This window comes from Diabrotica undecimpunctata, chromosome 2 (assembly GCF_040954645.1).
Source record: "Diabrotica undecimpunctata isolate CICGRU chromosome 2, icDiaUnde3, whole genome shotgun sequence".
Taxonomy (NCBI): Eukaryota; Metazoa; Arthropoda; class Insecta; order Coleoptera; family Chrysomelidae; genus Diabrotica; species Diabrotica undecimpunctata.
In genome coordinates, this window is record NC_092804.1 from 40,939,563 (window position 1) to 40,956,943 (window position 17,381).

The 17,381-nt window shown below is 30.2% G+C and overlaps 1 protein-coding gene across 2 annotated transcripts in view; it reads left to right on the forward strand.

Moving 5' to 3' along the window:
* The window catches only part of LOC140434449 (venom toxin OcyC11-like), a 57,630-nt gene that overhangs the window by 12,471 nt on the left and 27,778 nt on the right, over positions 1-17,381 (forward strand). For both annotated transcript variants that reach the window (XM_072522714.1, XM_072522713.1), the window contains exons 2-3: positions 2,368-2,428; positions 5,917-6,034. In XM_072522714.1, coding sequence (XP_072378815.1) covers positions 2,377-2,428; positions 5,917-6,034 — 170 coding nt within the window. In that variant the 5' untranslated portion in view covers positions 2,368-2,376. The remainder of the gene's footprint in view (positions 1-2,367; positions 2,429-5,916; positions 6,035-17,381) is intronic.

The following is a 17,381-nucleotide window of genomic DNA, read 5'->3' on the forward strand; positions in this document are numbered from 1 at the left end:
TTTTTTAATAAAATATCCTGTATATCAAACTATTTTTGAACATATTTTTTTAAAGGTATTAAATATTTACACTTCTATATATTATAAGTACATAATATTTAGTTTCCAAGGTAATAAAAACGTAAATGACATGAAAAATTTTTCTAGTATTGCGTTATTTTAATAATAATTGTTTAAAAAAGTTGGTACCACTATTTGAGATGGGGGGCCTACAGATTCTTATTCAGCAAAAAATTTTACATAAGATGGAATAGTTTTCAACTATCCACCATTCCATGTATACAAAAATGTACCCTGCTGCCAGACAAACAGTGTATATTATTAAGTTTAGAAGCAATAACAACTAAGCTAAAAACTAAACAAGCTTAAAAAAGCTAGAATAAATATTAACGACATTCCAAACCAGATTTTAAGACATAAAATATTTTAATTCGTCTCTTGATTTTTTTTTTCTAAATACATTTACATTTGTCCAATTTTCTAGTGAGAGGATTTATAGAGTAATTAATAAATATGTACGTGAATTTTCGCATTGGGTTCGGAGTGTCCTACATTCAAATTTCGCTCAAGCCCACTTATTTTACTTTAATAATAAAATATTTTAATAGTATTAATGGTATTACTTTAAACAACTTAGTGGAATTAAAACAAGTATTTTTAAAATACATTAATAACTTAGTAACTAGTTAGACTTCACCTAATATGTACCTACTTTATTTATTTTATTAATTTATTTCCTAACGACGTATAAACATTATAATAATTATGTTGAAATTCCTCGCTTATACTTTATTAATGCAATTTTGTTGAAAGTGGTGTTAAAAAGTCCTGCATCACCTTACCAAATACATGAAAATAGAAGTTTAAGGCATTTACCTTTAATATTTTTCAACTATTTATTATCCACATCAAACAAGCGCTCAAACACAATATTATAAAATGGAAACACAGCAAAAATTTTGATTAATAAAAAAAATGTAGTTCGGAAAATTTTTTATTCAATATTACAAAAATTAGGCTATTTAAATCAAGGCGATATTGTACATTACATTGAAGTAATGTAAACTAATTTTAATATTTAATTGGACAGCCATTGTTTTTAATTTGCGTAGTGTAAAAGACCAAACAGGTCTTTTCCACTACGCAGCATCTTATTCTGTAGTACCTCAATGTATTTGGTAGCATTCATCATCCCAGAGACAACGTGTAAGCGACCAACTCCCCGAGCGGACATGCAACCCCATATCATAATGGAAGTTGGATGTTTAATTGTGGGAAAAACACATTTTGGAGAAAATTCTTCATCGGGAAATCTTCTGAAGTAGGCATTTCCAGCATGATTATTAATACTGAAAGTGGATACATCACTAAACAGTACACTCTGTCACTGCTCTGCTGTCCAGATTCGATGTTCCTTGGCCCATTTTAAACGGTGCAATCTTTGCTTTTCTGGAAGCAGTGGTTTCTTCCGTGCCTTACACCCTTTAAGTCCAAAACTAAGCAGTCTTTTTCTCACAGTGGAAGTACACACGCTTACACCTGTAGATTCAGACCACAGCTTTGTCAATTGGGAGGAATTAAGTCTTCTGTCTGTCAGACTTGTTCTTCTTAACGCAGCGTCATATCGAACAGAAGTTTTCTTTGGTCGGCCACTACGCGGTCTGTCGTCGATTTTTTCTTGTTTAGCATTCCTACTTCTTAATGGCTCTAATTACTGTAGACTGATTATAGTTTACTGCGGATGGTATTTCGCGACTAGATTTGTCGTTTTTATGGTGAACAATAACTTCAAAACACTTTTCGTCCGATAATTTAGTTTGTTTTGGGATGACTTTTGACCTTTTTATCAAAAATCAAAGAGCTAATAAATGGGTTAGGGTAACTAAAGTGTTTAGATAGTCAAAATATGTGGCAAATTTGTCATTAAGATTCAATTTAATAGTACTTTAACGACTTAATAATCACCTCATAATTTTCTCGGATTATAGGAAATCCTTTCAATCAGATTATTTTAATCTTTATTGTAGAATTTTGAGCTAATAATTAAAAAACCATTAGTAAGTATACCGATAATGCTAATTACAAGCACAAACTTAAAATGAATTAGCGAAAATCCTGCATCACATAGGTGATGCAGGACTTTTTAACACCACTGTACCTATTTTATTATTTTATTTTATTAATTTATTTCCTAACGGCATATAAATACTATAATAAATATGTTGAAATTCCTAACTTATACTTTATTAATTCAATTTTGTTGATATCAAGAAAATAACAGTTTATAAAGGTTATTAGTAAGTTTGGTTTTTATAAAATGTAAATTTATCAAATAATAAATTTAATATTAAACCGTTTCAATTTTAGGTAATCAACATGAAGATGATAGCAGTTTTATTCTTGTGCATAGTGGTTGCAGTAAACGCAGGTAAATTATACAATATTCATCGGTTAAATATCAAATTTGAAAATGTGCGTGAAGTATAATTATTTTTTATTTTAAAGAGCTCCAGGATTCAAACCGGTTTGAGCCTATTTTTTTGATATATGTAAATTAATTTTTTCATAGGAGGTATGGGAATGAATTATTTCTCTTTAATTATATAATGGGAATTGAATTTGTATATATTTCTCCATCGAAGTCAGAAAATTTTTGTTCAAATTATGATAATTTATAGTACGGATTATTGTATCTATATATATTGAACAAGAAATTAACAAAGTATAAAAAATAATATATTTTTTTTCTATAAAAGAAACAAACAAAGACAAATAAAAAAAACGGGCGTGGCAGTCCAGTGGGACTGCCGGTAGAAATTATACTTCTATACACGCGTTCGCCGTTAAAAATTTATATAGGAGTCAATCTGCACAATCATTATATATGTAATGCTATAGGTAGGAGAGAGCAGAAAGAGAAAAAGAATTAGTTATATAGGTATATAGTGCATCGTTTGCTGTATATAAACATTTGACCTGTAATAGGAGTATAGTAAATGAAGTTGTATCAATATTTTAATGCAAATATATATTTTTATTTTTATATATGTATAAAAGAAGTTGACTGCAAAAGAAAATTTACACATACTCTGCAGTAAAATTCATTGTTTATTTTGTGATTAATATAAAAATTACAATAAAATAAATACACTGCAAGATAATTCAATATAATAATACAATATAAATTAAAATGTAATATTCATAAGTATTTAAAACTGCCAATATACATAACCTACTTTACGAAGATAAAAATAAAAAACCAACAACTCGGATTATGTTGTAAATTTTCATTTTATTTTAAAATTTATGTTTTTTGCGTATATTACATATATTTAAAAAGATTAAAGTCAGGTTTTTAAATATTTCAAAAATAAAAAAGGAAATTCATAATTGGGATTCGAACTCACAACCATCAGCGTATGAACCAAACACGTAAAGGATTTGCCAATTAAACATGACACTAACGGATTTCAAAATTGACAGTTCTCGGTAAAACAGTGATTATTTTGAAATACAAAAGCCTAAAATAATTATAAACGTTTAATTTTAAATAATACAAAACATATCACATAAATAATAATATTAATACATATTATATTATATATAATATTATATTATATTATATACAATATTATATATATATAATATATACAAAAGGAACATTTTTACTCTCGAGAGAGGAAGAGAGAGAAAAGATATCTTATGTCTCTCTCTTACTCATTATCTTACATATGTACAGTCTGTCCCAAACCCTTCTTTCAGTGCGTCACTGGACGCACATATTTTGACGTCATATAGGATTTTAAGAATGTCGAGAATTATTGCATGACATTTTAGTTAAATTTGACAGTTGTAGGATCGTAACCTCTCTTTTTCTAATTTAAAATAATTTAATAATTTTAATATTAGTCTTTGTTCTTTCTCGATATATTTCGGTATATATAAAATATTTTTAAGGCAATAAATACAAAATTTTCACTGTAAAATCTCTGATAATACTAACCTGAAGTGATAATTATCATTTTATCAGTTGACATTGTGAAAGTACTGTCACGATGGAGACGATCTGCGCCAAATTATATTTATGCGCGTTGATTGGATATCTATTTAGCGTATTCTAAACTCCAACCAATTATACATCCGTAAGTAGAATTAGCTTTACGATAAATCATTTTCTAAGTTCTATGTATAATAATCACAGACTCACGTTTTTTTCTGTCACTTCTAGCTTAATGTGTTAGAGAGAATTCGATCAACTATGACGCACTGAAAGAAGGGTTTGGGATGAACTATAATGGTTTCACAGATTCACTCTCATGCAAATTTCCAACGCCGACCGTGCGTATAGAAGTATAACTTCAAAAACAAATATAATAAACAAACAAACTATTTAAAAGAAAGAAACTTTAAGTAAAAAATATTCACTATTCAGTTAACGTGAACTCAACTTCTTGCAGTTCATCATCAGCTTCTTTATTGTATAAATTGGTAGTATTCTTAGTTTCAACCATTATTTCTGACAGTGTAAAATTTACACAATTCTTTTTAAGATACACTGATTCGGATGAGTACATAATGCCATTTAAAATGTTCCTTACAAAGCGGTTCCTTCACTTTGTCCTTAATAAATTTACTTTTAAAAATTGTCTTTCACAACTTACATTTCAATGAGATAAAATTAACAGAGAAAATGCAAAGTTACTTAAATTAGCCACTAGACGATTATCGTCAAAATGTTTTATTTGGACCAATTTAAAATATTATTTCTTCAGATTTTCGAATTATATTGGAATATCCTGGTATTTTTAAAATTTGCTTCATTCGTCATCGATCTTTTGCAATATTTGTAGGTCTTGAGGATTACAAATTTAGAATAATTTTGACATTAGTGGTTAAAGACTTTGGCACCTGTTAAAGCTACTTTTATTTAGAAGGTGTATCTTTCCCATGACTGGATCTATTTCTTTTTTTCTTCCATACAAGCCGTAATCTTATATGCAAGCCTGCATCTTTTGTAAAAGTCTTGTTCCAGTTCAATCAATAATATTTTGCTTCACCCCAATTCCTCAATACATGTTGGTAATGTTGAAAAATTTTGTAATATCTTGAGGATTAATAATTGTTTCAACATTAGTTTGTCACACATGTGACATGGTCCATGTAAGTACGTAATAGATTAACAAAAAAAAATAAAATTCCTGTAGTTGGCTGTATACCATGAATTAAAAAAGTTTTATTTAAAAATTCTTATAAAAGCTATATAATTAAAAAGACTCTTTCGGGCAACATCATAAAATGTGTTCGGACTAAAAAGTTAATCATCGGTGTATTACCAGATTTACATAAGTCAAACCATATTTGGGCAAAAACCAAGAAAATGGTTTAAATTTTATCATATTATGTTACGTTTTTGTTAATGGTGAAAGAGGGTGTGATGTTTACATTTTTAAGAGATACCCTACATAGCAATCCTGTATGGGTATCTGTTATAAACTTTTACATCACACCATATTTTCAACAAAAATGTAACACATAATAAATGCTGTACCATTTGAAGAATTTTTACCCAAATATTGTTGCTTCTTGTTGCTTTATATAGATGATCCTTATACTCAGGCATGATATTTTACTATGGCGGCCTTATAGATGAGCTACCACATTTACAATAGGCAATAATTCCTAATACATGTCAATAAAAAATATAATGGAACAAACAAATAGCTTCAAAAAACTATTAATATCTTGTTGTACACAACATTTAAGATATTAGAGAACTGAAGAAAAATCAATCCATTTTACAAAAATTGCAGTGCATACAGTGCATATAATGTAATAATTTTAACTGAGCGTTGCCTTTACTATCCTTTTTATTTATTGATATTAGTGTAGTGTAAATCTAATCGTGTATAATTTTAGTTACTGAATGCCCAGACTTTCCTGGTACCGGAGTTCTAAAAGCTGGAGAAGAAAAGCCAGTACAAGGATCCTGTAACATTGCCCAGTGCCATGAAGATGGATCTATTTCCATGAAAACGTATGTTTTAAAAAACTCTACTTATTTTAAAAATAATTTTAAGCATAAGTTTAAGGTGCGTAGCAATTTGGACTTGCAATTAAAAAAACAATGGCTTGGGTTGCTACCAATCTTATGTGAATTTTACCTTTAATCTTTTTACGATTCGCGTATTTTTGTAGTATTATAATCTTTCTCCGTTTATCGAAATTACAATCTGGTTATACTAAAGTTGCTTAAAATCGTGAGTTTACTCTATAGTGTTCACTTTTACACTGTCTAATCTAATATTACACTAATATTAACAGGCACCACACGCACAAGTACTATGCTCTACGTTTTCACTGTCACTTAAACTAATTTGACGGGCTTTGTCCCATTCAATCTTTTAATTAGTCCTATGTTGTCAAGTAGCTGGATTGCTTAAACATTGACATGGTTATTAAGTCATTTGTCATGTCTTTCTGCCGTCGTTTTGATAGCTCGAGACACATTTGTTATACCCAGGTCATTATAAAAGTCGCTGAATATTTCTCAGTACTTTATTCTGTAATTTCTGGGTTATTTCTATATATATATATATTACTTTTTTGGCACTAGTAAAAGGTAACTATATATATATATATATATATATATATATATATATATATATATATATATACATCTAGCGGTTAATGTAAGCTCCGTTCTAAAACGGTATTATACTAACTCCAGTAGAATATACACCGTGTATATTATTATCTGCGTAGCGCTTTATGTAGACTCCGAGCAACACATAGGATTAAGTGAACTCTGAAATAGGTTAAAACACTTTTGGGATCCGTATGTATACCTTCGCGTACACAACTAACCTCTTGCGATGTTGCCAATAATTTGATTAGTCGTAGACTTTCAAATTTTACAGCAGGTACATTTTGGAACTTCAAATTTATTTAAATATCAATCAATTTAGTCATCGAGAAATTTCACAAATACTTGGTTAATGCAGTTAAATATTTTAGAATGGTAATTTATATTACTTGCTTTAATTATTTTTAAACTTAAGTAGTGCCTATTATAAACTTGGAAAAGGCAAGAGTTCATTTTTATTTATTAGTTTTTTTTTAAATGCGTTGGCACTGATATATTTATTATATAAATGAACGTTCCGGTGTTTCGATTGCTACAGTTTATGACGTATAAAATATTTGTTTCATGGAGTAGTAAAATTTAAATTATAACAATTTATAAATCATTCTTAAAATTCCAATTTTTTACCGTCTAATTTCAATATTTAGATTTTTAAATGTAGGGAATTCAATATCCTATATACTATATTTTAGATACACATAAACACATGGAGACACTTATGGCAGATACTAAAAGAAGAAATATTTGGGTTCCTTAGGGTATCTTGATTCTCGGCAACATATCTATTACAATTACATATAATATGTTCGGTCTTATTGTTTTAAATGCTTTGTCGCTTGTACAAGCTATTATTATTTTCAACTTTATATAATTGTGTTTTTGTATCTTTCGTTGTCAGGCATATCAAAATTTAATTTTTAATTTAGAAGTAAATGTATATATAATATTCTTTTTTATGTCACTTAGTTTAAATATAGATCACTTATATTCTTCTTGCTTATTTATTTTTATTCGTAATACTTATTAACGTACGTAATAACGTACCCGTTTTTGCAAAAAGCAACAACGAGTACGAAAGATATCGGGTATCAGGGGTGGTATTTGTCAATCTAAATGCCACTTACGACATATTAAATAAGAGAACATTTCTCCAAAGCTGCATGACATCGCCTTGGATAAAAACATTACTTGTTTTATCCGCGTATATCTACAGAATAGAAGATTTTTCGTATCATTCAATGGTAAGATGAAGAACGCAGATGAATGGTCTCGCTTGACGTAGCGTAATGGCACCTACACTGTATTACATTTACACAAATGATTAACCGATAACAGTAGATACTAGGACTTTCATGTAGACGATACATTGCACAACCAAAACTTTTGTTGCTGAAGTGAAAAAAAATCTAAATGATTGCCTTAAATATAATAAAATGAACTACGAATTAATTTTAAGCCAAACCCCGAAAAATCTTAGGAGCGCTCCTTCAATTTGTCTAAGACAGGCGCTTTCACAAAACTGAATATCTAATCTAATATAAATCTAATATAATCTATAGTCTAATATAAATACCTTTTTTTAAACGCATCTACCACGCAGAGGCATTAGCGTATTTAGATTAATGTTACAGTTGATACAAATAGTGTATATACATTAGTTCACAATTAATAATAATAATATGTATGTGTATTACAATGTACGTTTTAAATCTTATGAAGAAGTTTACAGTCGTTAAGATAAGAAATTATTCTTTTTGTATCTGTATTTTCTTCTAGGGCAGTTGGGTATGCTATATTTCGTTTACTGTTATATTTAAGACACTGTATTAAAAAATGTTTTAACGTTAGAACACGGTTGCACACTTCACAAACTTTTGTTTAATGACGGTTGACGATATCTCTGATTTCTTAGGTTTGTTTGATGTCGATAGCCGGAACAGATATTGTCCATGGCGCAGGGTTGTGGATTGAGGAGGTATCATAAGTTTTTGAAAATTGAAAATTTAATTTGGATAAGTATGATCGTATACGAAAGTAAAAAGGATGATCAATTTGATGTGTTTGTTAAAATTTATTTGTAAATCGATCAGCAAAAACGTTATGCACAACTGGATTATTTCGGTTTGATGACACTGCTGCTGCTTATGTTAGGCTTAGTGGAAAATATGAATTTTACTATAACGAAATATAAACAAACCGTGAAAATTTGATGATTTGAAGAAAGAAAATGTCAAATTAGGCTAGAGCAATAACTGAAACAAAAGAATCAATTGGGAATAATGTCAGTCATCATATATTTACTCTAAAAATAACTAACAAAAGATAGACATTAAATGAGAAGTAAAAATTAAAAGAATAATATGTCACTAAAAGACTTGATTTGTAACGATTATCAAAATTTAATTAAAGTCACAAATGTCATCCGATTAATAACAACATTAAATCGTCTGTCAATAAAAAATGTGAAGAACAATTGGACAACACATAGTTTGGATTTAGAAGTGGATTGGGAACAAAAGAGGAATTGTGCGCAATGGAGGTACTTTTACAAAAATGCAGAGATTATAATGAAAACATATTCATATCTAATATAGATTTTCAAAAGTATTTGACATAGTTCAACCTGGTAAGCCCATACATGCATTAAAATACATACACCTAGATACCAAGATATTAATTTACTAAAAAATCTACTAAACTCAAACAGCGGTCATGCGGGTGAAAGATAGAGAAACAAATCAAGCAGAAATTCAAAAAGGAGTCAGCCAGAGATGTGTGTTGTCAACTAATAGGTATTTTAGGAGACACTATGGGAAAGAAGTAAGGAATGGAGTGAGCATCATTAATAACATAAAATTTGCAGACTAAACCCCAATTATGACAGAAAATATAGAGGATTTACAAATTCTTATAGAAATCATTAACAGATAAAGCAAAAAGATAGGACTAAACTAAACAGATAAAAGTCAATGTTTACAAATAAGAAATTGAGTGTGGTTATTAGATTGAGATCGTCGAATGTTATGTATGGTCGCAACTGCTATATGGGGTAGAAGCTTGGACCCTGACGGCCAAATCTGTAAAAAAATTAAAGGCATTCGAAATGTGGCTATATAGGCGTATTCTTAAAATTCCTTGGACTGTAAAAGTCTCAAACGAAGAAGCGTTAAGACGAATTGTCCATCTGGACATCGTATCTGGGCTACAGTTCGAAACGATAAATATTCTCTTCTACGCGTCATCATGCAAGGAAGAGTAGAGGGAAGAAAAGTCTTGGGAAGAAAGACAAAATCTGGCAGAGAAATATCAGAGATTGGACTAACTTCAGTGTTGAAGAAATAATATATCTAAAAAATCTAAAAGAATATCTAATATATCTATACCGGATCCTGTAAAATTTTAAATACATTAAATTAAATCTCTCGTAAATTATAAAGCCTATTCTTAGATTAAAATAACAAATTTCTTAGTATTATGATATGTAGTATTGTGATAATGTGTAGGTGTCAGTATTCTTTTAAAAGAGATTTATAGGTTGGTATATAAATTTCACGGTTATGTGTCATACGGTTTCATCTTTCATACAAACATTAAAAACCTTAAAAAGTTTCATTTTACATACAATTAGCACGTTGGCTCTGGAAATGAGCTATAAATATGCATTGTTAAAAATGGTATACATTTATATAGATTATTATATCGTCGGTATACTGCGAAAACCAGGTAAATGTCGGAATACCGAAATCGAGAAAAAACGTTTTTAAAGTTTAGTTTTTTATTGTGAATTAAGCAGTCAGCTTGTTTTTGATATTAGGTATTCTAGTGAAAGATGCATATATCTGAAATGATATTCTATCATTAGTTTGAAAAAGTTGAGACACCTATCTGACTAATCCTAAATTTAAGTTGGAAATGCTATCACTTATCTGGTTTTACCTGTAAATCTAAATAAATCAATTACTCTTCAAATAACATATTTAACACAAATATAATAAACCAAGTATAATATTTTTCAGTTTTGTGATCGATATATGAGGCTTTTACTAGGTAATAGCAATGTTTTAAGGTATTAGTCGATATTCATGACATTTAACTGGTTTTCCCTGAAAATTTTATTAACAGCTGTGTGTAGTTATAGTTATTATTTATATGAATGATAGGCAGTTTTATAGAAAAAAACAAATTTATTTCGAATATAATAATAACAATATTATTATTATGAGGCTTCCTCGTCCGATTCGTCACTAAAATCAGGCTCTGGCAAGATGTCTGTTACATCATTTCCCGTTTTTAAATTACGATACCACCCGTGATATTTCTCCGGTATCACATAGCTGTACCAAATCTCTCTTTTTTGCTATGCTAATTGGCAAATGTGCATCATAAAGTCGCTTAAGTTCTTCAAGATTGCTTGTATTAGTTGATAACTTGGCGTGCTTTTTTCTTGTTATCTGCCGTGCAGTATCAGTATGGAAATAATTGAAGCTTGTTGAAATGTCATAATTAAAATAGTCTCTTTTAAAACATTCTCTTTGTCTCTCCTTTCATGAATCTCATTCTTTTTATCTTCAACCACATTATTTTTTCGCCGTTTTGGTCTTTTGTCCGGTTTTTAATTAAAGTGTGTGACAAATTTTTTAAATCGTAAAAGTCATAGTATTTAAATTCTTTACATTTGTATGGTTCTATACACACTTTTTATCATCAACCTTGATATTTTTAGTTCCTCTTGCATTTTGAAAAACAGACAAGTAATCTGGCATCCCACAGATAGATCTGTTTTTTAGCGGTTTCAATACTACTATGGATAGAGTCAACTTCCATATAGGAATGTCCAGACTCTAAAAATTTGTGTTCAATAATATTTAAATGATCTATGTTTTGAACAGCCCTTAATAGCAAGGCTGCAATATTCTAATTACGATTCTCTCCCTCGCAGGTATCAGAAAATAAACTTATTTCACTTACTTACATATTCTGGAACACATTTTGATAAGTAGTGGAGTATAATGTTTCCTATTTCAGAACTTTCTCGTCTACCGTTGATTTCTGACCAGGCAAAACAGTAAGCTGCATTTGGTAATGCGGCTTCATATACACACAAATTGTAGACATATAATTTTCGAGAATAATATAGTTGTCCAGTCAATTCACTTGGAATCTGTAGTACGGCCTGTAGATCGAAAGTAATTGAAACAAAATCACATTGTTCATTAGATATTTTCCTATCATTTTGTTTTTTAAGATTACGTACTTCTTTTCTTTTCTGATGTTCTCTATAACTGTCTTCTAAATCCGATTTGTCAGTTGGATTACCCCTATTATATTTATTACAAACTAAACATTGATCTTTTCTAGCAACAAAAAAGCTTAAATTATAGTCGTTAGAAAATATTCAGTCATTTATAAAAAGTACATTTTTCTTATACTTAAATTTTTGTCCAAATATCTATGCTTTGAACTTTGGCGAATATAATGTGGGCCCATGGTTGGAAAAGACTCAATATGAGCCTTCACGATTTTTCGGGTTTTACTGCTTGTTTTATTTGGCGGTGTATGCTTGTCTCTTTTATTCGTATCTGCATAACAGTCTAGAATATCAGTTTTTCTTACATCTTGTATTAACGACGCTGATATACAAAGTGTCTTACAAAAAAATTTCTCACATACCTGTATGACTTGATCATTCAAAGAAAAGTAACAATTTTTGGAAAATGCATGTGGTTTTTTAAACTTCGACGAACTGCAAAGACTCTCTTTGGTGGCTCCGTTTTAATACGTGCAATAAGAAAATGTTTCTGGCCTATATGTTCTAACTTTCAATAATCACGACATAGTCTTTGTCTGTAATCTTCGCTGAAATAACTGGCGTATATGTAAAAGCACTCTAAACAATTAACTGGTTTTGTCAATTTTGCTGGTCGATGTTCTCTTTTTTATCTTATAAGGCAAACCCTCAGCACGTCTTCTTTTTGCGACATTTATTAGCCAATCTTTGGGGTTAGCTTTTCTCCAACGTTTTAGTGGACGTAGGTCTTTTCATACTTTGTCAAGAAGTAGATTTAATATCCAACTAGCTATTTCAGTTGACACTAAATTGTTCGTGGGTGCACCTATTTTAGTGTTTTTTTTTTCTCATTTAGGCTATCAAAGACAGCTGTGTGTAAATCATATAGACTTCCTAGAAAGAGCGATCCCTCTTCACTTGGCTGATATGTGGGGTCTACATCTGAAAAGTCACTATCAAAAATGGATTCCATTATTGAGACTATATTGTTATCAGAATCATCAAGAATTGAACTGCTGTCTTCAGTTATTCTATCTGTGTTTGTGTTATAAGATCATTTATTGGTTTAGCTTAATAACCATTTCTAAATTTTAACTCAACCCGTTTTCAGGTAAAATGAAGTAAGTGTACTTAAAGGTTTTTACTAATCGATATGAAAGAGAAATTTTAATAAATCATACACGTAAAATGTATTAAAGACACTTATCACCTTTTAACTGAATATGGTATGCAGTAGTAGAAATATTATTGTTGTCCGGCATAATAATATATGTGGGCTTACTTTGTTTTACATGCAACAAAACTTTAATTTTATGGAAGTAAGTAGCGATATATTGTTTTATTTGAAAATGAAAAGTTGATTAGGTGTAACTTATTTGTTTATTACACAAATTATCTGCTGAATGGTAAGTCGTATCATTTATTGGGTTTTACCTGTATGTAGAGCGGAAAAAGCTGAGAATTTTGGTATACTTAACTCAATATTTTAAAATTTGTCATTTACCTGGTTTTCGCAGTATACCGACGATATATTATATAGATTTTCCTTTGTCGTCTTCTGATTATGTATCTCAATTCGTTCCTAATTAAGCACATGTTGTCCACAAGGTACCTCTCTCATGTTTTAATCACTACTTTTTTTTACCTTTTGCCATAGTTTTCCTCATTTTCTTTATTCATATCGATTTCACTCATAAAGAATACTGGGTAGTTTATTGTTTCATGAAACTTTCTCCTTATATGTCCGTATCATACAAGTTGTCTAGTTATTATAGCGTATATAATGTCGTATGTTAATTCCATTTTATTTAACAACAAAATACTAAAAACTTTGTTTTCAAAACTTACACCAAATTAATTGTATCTTATTACTACAGCTGTTTCGGCAGAGTGCCTTTCTCAAGTCTCAAGTTTCTCGAATCCGTCAATCATCTATTGTATTTCTTATTATGATTTTGAAGCAGCTGTGCTCCATTAGTCCATTTTTGTTGCTATTTGTCACTGTTTCGAACAACTAAATTGTAGTTGTTGACTTTATTATTTTATCTAGATGTATTGAATTGCTCTCTTCTCTTGATTCGCTTGTATTTGGTTTTCATTTTGTTGATTTTAAGTGAAACAGTTTTGGTACTCTCCTCACTTTGTTAAAGATGTCGTTTGCGGATGGGAGAGAGTTTCTTATGAGATCAATGTCATTAGCATATGCTAGGAGTGCTTTGTACCTTGGTCCATTAATGGATTGCATCTTAAATATGCGTTATTTCTATTTTAGTAAGCTGTTCATTAATTTTTTTGAATATTTAAATCGAGAATCTGTATTTATTCGACTGTTTGATAATACAGTTTCTTGGCGCCTATTTTAATCTCTGTTTTTTTGACATAGGGAGTTCGGTGGTATGTCCTTAACGTTTTCATAACCAACGTTCGAAAATTTGTCTTACTGTAAAGTGATGACGATTTTACTAGAAAATATAGTGCTATTTAATAATAATAAAGTTCAAGCTACAATTCCTATATGCATTAACTTGGTACTGATATCTCTGCTCCCCGATCCCAGGTAGCAGTCAGGAAAACATTAAAACTGCTACACTCATGCTTCCTATTATCCAACGATTAGCCGGTCCGGGACTATACGCCTTATTATAGTACTGATATTGCTTCTGCCCTTCATAAGTGAATTTAATATTCAAGGAAGGTTTTGGAAATTTAATAGGATTTTGTTTGTTAGAATATTATTTCTCTGAGAAAGTGAAGAATATCTATTTTCTACCCGGTTTAATCCATAAATTAAATATTAGAATGCTATAGAATAATGCTACAAGCAGCAAAAAAACGGTCTAATAGTCGCTAATCAGAAAACCAAATAAATGTTCTTTAACATACAAAAGAAAGGATGTAGAGTAGGGCATAACGTAACACTAAACCCATATAATTTTGAAAGATTGCAGCATTTTGGGTATCGTAGATAACGTTGTCACATAAGAAATAAAATGGAATATTCAGGTAACTAACTGATGTATATATAACCCTTATAACACTTTTAAACTCAGAAGTCTAATACGAATCCCTAAAATAAGGATATATAAAATAGTGATTAAACCAATGCTATTGACTGGATACATGACGAGAACGCTGACAAAACAATGTAAGTAAAACTCAGGTATTAATTAGATCAGTATTACCAGAAAACCCATTAGAAGTATTGCCAAGAAATGTAGAGCATATAGTGAAATCTAAATATCGTAGAATAAGATATTCAGACAGTATCGAGCGAAAACATTATTGATGAGGAAAGAGAGATCCATCGCTGAGAAAGTGAGAAACTAATTGCTAAAAGCAAAGGGTACTTTGTAATAAAGTACCCGTACTCTAAAGCATAAGCATGTCTTTTCCTACTCTTTAAGTAAGTGATGGATTCGACTGTCACTTGATGGAAATTTATTTTATCTGACAATAAAACAGGTATGGGTTTACATGTTATAGCCTGTAACTGAATAAGTTGAAGAGGGGACAACTGTTTGTCTCAAGTTGGTGATTTAGAATTATGGCTGTATTTTTTAATTTGCTGATTTCCCTAAATTCTAATTTCCATAGAATCTAAAAATACCTTAAGGCTTTTATTTTAAATATACTTTTTTAGTAATGAAAATACGTAAACAGAACCTTTAATATACCTGTAACCTTTGATTTCTGGGATAAACCCATCTTCTGAGCAATACCGTCGATATATTTATTTGAAATTTTGTACACTTATTTTACCCGTTTATGTCCTTATTATCCATATATGAGTTGTCACCGATATGATAAACTCACTTACTTTTCACAAAGAGACTCTATATTAAGTACGGTGATTACTATACATATCTGATTCGAAATATCGTCGAAAAGTAGTAAATAGTAGAAAAATAGTATGTAAAATTTAAATTTTTAATGAAAAGTTAAAGATTAGCTATTTATTATGGAGTTCAAAAGAGAAGCCTTTACGAAAATTTAAGTACTAATAAGACCACCGCAATCTGACGTACCCTGGGTAATGAACAAAAAATTAATCGGCTAATCACCCGTTCAATATGATTTTTGTCAAATCGGCCCTTTTTAGGACCAACTATTCTAATTATGTCTATAAATATTAAGGGTGCTTAGCACAAATGTGACGTATTTCTAGTGCAGGAAACATATAGAGGGCCAAACCTAGGGTATTTGGTATTAATATGATTCCTGAAAAACACATAATAAATGTAAAAGTGCTATCTCTGCTGGCAAATAAGTAAAGGAAAACTTAAATGAGAGAGGACAAAACCAGTCAGCTGAGGGAACCTTTCAACTATGTTGAGCTTGGATCCACTATCTACCTATATAATGAACAATATTACGGTTACTGACTGAAGATCTGAGCACAAAGTTTATAAAATTTGTACCAAAAACACAACAATTACTGATATCCAAAGTCTGCAGACAAGCAAAGCAAAGACAAAGTTGTTACCTTGCTTAAACCTGCAAAAACTCCAACGACCACAAAAGCTATCGGTCAATATATTTATTTTGTCAGCTATATAAAATACTTCTGCACATAATCCTTAATATAATTTTACCGATAAGTTTTTTGTGATTAACGTTTTAGACTTACTTCGTCAATTTTGGGCTATCCAACAATAATTGCAGAATGTCATAAGTGAAGAATATCAATTTGCTATCCGGATTTAATCCATAAAAAATTAAATAATGGGATGCTATAAAATAATGATATTAGCGAAAAAAAAAAACGGTCTAATAGTCAGTAATAAAGCATATAAATGTTCTTTAACATACAAAAGAGATGACGTAGAGAAGGGCATAACGTAACAATAAACCCATATAATTTTAAAGGATTGAAACGTTTTAGATATCGTAGATAACTTTGTAACATAAGAAATAAAAGGGGCTATTCAGGTAGCTAACTGATGTATACATAACTCTTATATACTTTTAAATTCAGAAGTCTAATACGACTCTCTTAAATCAGGATATATAAAACAGTGATTAAACCAGTGCTAATGTGTGGATATGTGACGAGAACGCTGACAAAACAATGTACGTGAAACTCAGGTATTAATTAGATCAGGATTGCTAGAAAAGCCATCAGAAGTATTTTCCGACTTACAAAGGTCCGCGTACTAACCATTAACGAACGGAAATAATGCCAAGGTTAAACACGTATATAAAGACAGCAACGTCGTACAAGAAGCTAAATCTCAATGCTAAAGTTGCGCTGGCTATATCCAAAGGCTTTATAATAACTGCATTGCCAAGTTAAATTGGGAGGATGCCCCAAGAGAAAAAATGTCCTTAGGACTTCCACAAATGAAGGGGGAAGATAACATGAGGTCAGATTTAGGAATCATGAGACTATCTACCGACCCATCATATTTATCAACACATGCCTGTTCAACTACCTGCTATCCTACCTATAGT